General features: G+C 40.9%; 1 protein-coding gene across 1 annotated transcript; it reads right to left on the minus strand.

The window, feature by feature from the left end:
- Positions 1-41: 41 nt before the first annotated feature.
- LOC123151583 (anthranilate O-methyltransferase 3) lies at positions 42-2,782 on the minus strand. The gene is made up of 4 exons (XM_044571266.1): positions 2,581-2,782; positions 2,070-2,474; positions 948-1,217; positions 42-492 (listed from the first exon to the last, which is right to left on the minus strand). The coding sequence occupies exons 1-4, from the start codon at positions 2,653-2,655 to the stop codon at positions 130-132; spliced, it is 1,113 nt and encodes a 370-aa protein (XP_044427201.1). The 5' UTR covers positions 2,656-2,782; the 3' UTR covers positions 42-129.
- Between the last annotated feature and the right edge of the window lie 349 nt (positions 2,783-3,131).

Raw genomic sequence — 3,131 nt, forward strand, 5'->3', positions numbered from 1 at the left:
GAAAGAGATATTTAACCATAATAGGTCTCTCACTTATAATACTCTTCATATACCACAGATTAAACTATTTAACCATAGCAGACCTCCCACTTACAATACCTGCATATACCACTAATTAAACTATGTCCATTACGTGGCCTTCTTCAGTGACAACACAATGATGGGGTACTTAGCCTTTGCTTTCTCTAGATGCTTTGCAACGATGGAGGCAAACACCACAAACAAGTCATCAATAATGTCCTCCCCAAAGTGGTCTACGATTAGCGGCTCCATCACCGCCCTTATGCAATTAGCGACATTTGCCCCGCTGCCAGCATAATCTAGTACCACATCACCATCTGAGTCATCCTGAGGATCCCAGTTGGATTCAAAGAGTCTGGCATGCTCGATGTCGAAGAGCCTACTCTTGTTGATCAACTCCCGGACCTCTTTCACGGATGGGGTGTAGTAGGGCACGTTGAATGAATCCAACTTCTCCTTTTCCACACGACCCTATCATGCAAACCAATAATACTTATGGTAGGGTGGGTGTATCAAATGAGAAATCTTATTTTGTGGAACCGTTGTTCTTATTTTAGCGTTCAAAAGTGCACTTCTGTCTGACATGCTTTAGAATGTGAATTTCTTTTCTCCACTTTTACGTGTACTTGGCACCTTTTTTTTCTTTTCCGGATAAAATGTACTGCCACTTTGCATATATGTCGGTATTCAACATCAATGTAATCTCGTTCATATAATGTTGTCATGCAAGAATGAATTAGTTTAGGAACATATCTAATTACATATGCAATTATAAGTTGGTCAACATGAAGAGTAATTTTATTTTTTTAGAAGGAGGCTTTACCCGGCTTTTGCATCATACGTGGCACACAACCACAATATGAAGACTAATATAGTTACTTGAAAAGAAAGCAAGACATCGTTGCTTTAGTTAACATGTCCCGTACCTTTAGTACCAAAGACAGGAGAGATTCAGCAACCAATTCATACAAGGTGCCAACCTCCCCATGCGTCATCATTTCTTCATTCTTTCGGCCAAGAAACGTTAGCAACATTCGACCGCCACTGACAAGCTCTTTGAAACGCAATGTAAGGAACAACTCAAAGTCCTTTTTGAATTGTTCTTGGAATAGCTTAATCACCATAGGTGGAGTAGTTTTTCCAATGTAGATGTTGCCTTCGTTCAAGTGAGTGCAACTTGAGAGCTCCTCCGGCACCTAGGTAATTACATATCATGATGGAGTCATTATATTGTATAAAATGGCCCAACAGTACTTACTACTCTTTCACCTCCTAGTCGGTGATCCATGGAAGCAAATTGAATTGTTTGCAACTTTGCATGGTGAAGCCTTCAGACCATTCAGGTGTGTTCTTATAATGCGACAGGATATCGTTGAGATATTTCATGCCTATCTTCAACTATTTTTTTGACCAACAAAATATGAGTAATATTAATATACACTGAAAAAGTAAATCATTGGATTCACATCGTCATTGGCATCGGAGAGAACAGAGAACTCCAAGAAAGTACTGAAAGCGTAATCTTGGGCATAATATAGGAAATATATACATAGCAAATTTATACCGACTGTTTTAGATAAGTTTATATTGGCTGAAAATTACATTTGTGTTATCGTACTCACTCCGCTCAGATATTTCTTTATATTACATTTGTTGTTATTGCACACACTCTACTCAGATACTTTTTGATTTTAATTCGCTGAAAAAGTGAAAATTCATCAGTTTAAAATACGTAGATATTTCTTGCTATTACTCCTGTTCCAAGGCTAGCGATTGCTGGGCAATACACACATCATGTCTTGATATTACGACCCATTTAATAAAAGCTCCAGTTAGCGAACAACGATGTCACATGTAGCTTCGTGAATCTAGCTTCGCACTTGAATGTTGTGGAGCAAGAAGTTGGAGAGGTTCAGAACATGCCCATAATATCAACAAATAGATAGGTTTGGCTTGTAGAATTTTTTTTAATATATTTTATATTTATGAACGGAGAGAGTAGTAGCTAAAACTTGAACAGTACTAGTTTTGAAAAGAAAAATAAATACCTTAGAGCGCCACATGAGGGAGTAGGACGAGTGGAAGAAGTGGACGCTCCGGGAAGGGAAAAGCTTCCTGTAGTATGATCGGGGCAGTCCTGCCACATAGTAGGGCGGCGTATCTTCCCCGCCGAGATTTTCAAGTTGCTCCAGTGACCGGAAGACGAGGTTGAAGTCGTTCCCCGGCAGGTCATTCAGGAAGAACTGCACCTCCACGGCGCGTCGTTCTTCTTCAGACTTCCGAGTGCAGGAGCGGACCGCACCGATAACCTCGGAGACGAAGCCCAGAGTGTTGGGACCCGATGAGCAGCCGAGGTCAGCGACGACCATCGTGCTCCGTCGGGCAGAGAGCGAGGTGTACACCTCTTCTATGGCCTTGCGAAGCACCGGCCTTGTCTCCAAAATGGCCTTCTCCTGCATACGTGCATGAAACACAGCAAATTATTTCATGCAACGAGAGTGAATTGCAACACAGTGCAGGATACAAACCTGGAGCCTCTCATCTAAAAAACAAACAAACCTGGAGCCTGGAGTTTGCGGCGTAGCTGTTTTCGCCGTTGCCGGTAACCATGCGAACGCCGCTTGCTTCCTTCATAGCTATTCAGGGGGGTGATGTCTATTAGCTTTGCAAGTTCGGGGCTACAAGCTTGCTAGATTGACTGCACCATGTATCCAGTATAGATCACAACGGCTCTATTATTTATAGAGAGCCAGGATGACCACCCCCCACAACACGAGTAAGACTAGTCATAGTGGGAAGTAATTTAGAGTAGTAACATGCATATGTTACTAGTCTATATTACTATCTACACAGTGGGTAGTAATATATGTGTTGTGTCATGCATCACTTCATTTATTATGTTGTAGACTCATTTTTTCTTGATATGTGTGATGTTACAGTAACTAGCTATGTTACTACATGCCTCTTTTTCTTCATTAATTACATGCCACATCATCTATTTTGTCTAGATAAATGTGATATTACCACCTATATTACTCTTATTGTGGGTAGTCTAATGAGATTCATGGGTTTATGGGGTTGTTAGGATAAATTGGCTGAGATTTAATTAA

The sequence above is a fragment of the Triticum aestivum genome, chromosome 7A, assembly GCF_018294505.1.
Source record: "Triticum aestivum cultivar Chinese Spring chromosome 7A, IWGSC CS RefSeq v2.1, whole genome shotgun sequence".
NCBI lineage: Eukaryota > Viridiplantae > Streptophyta > Magnoliopsida > Poales > Poaceae > Triticum > Triticum aestivum.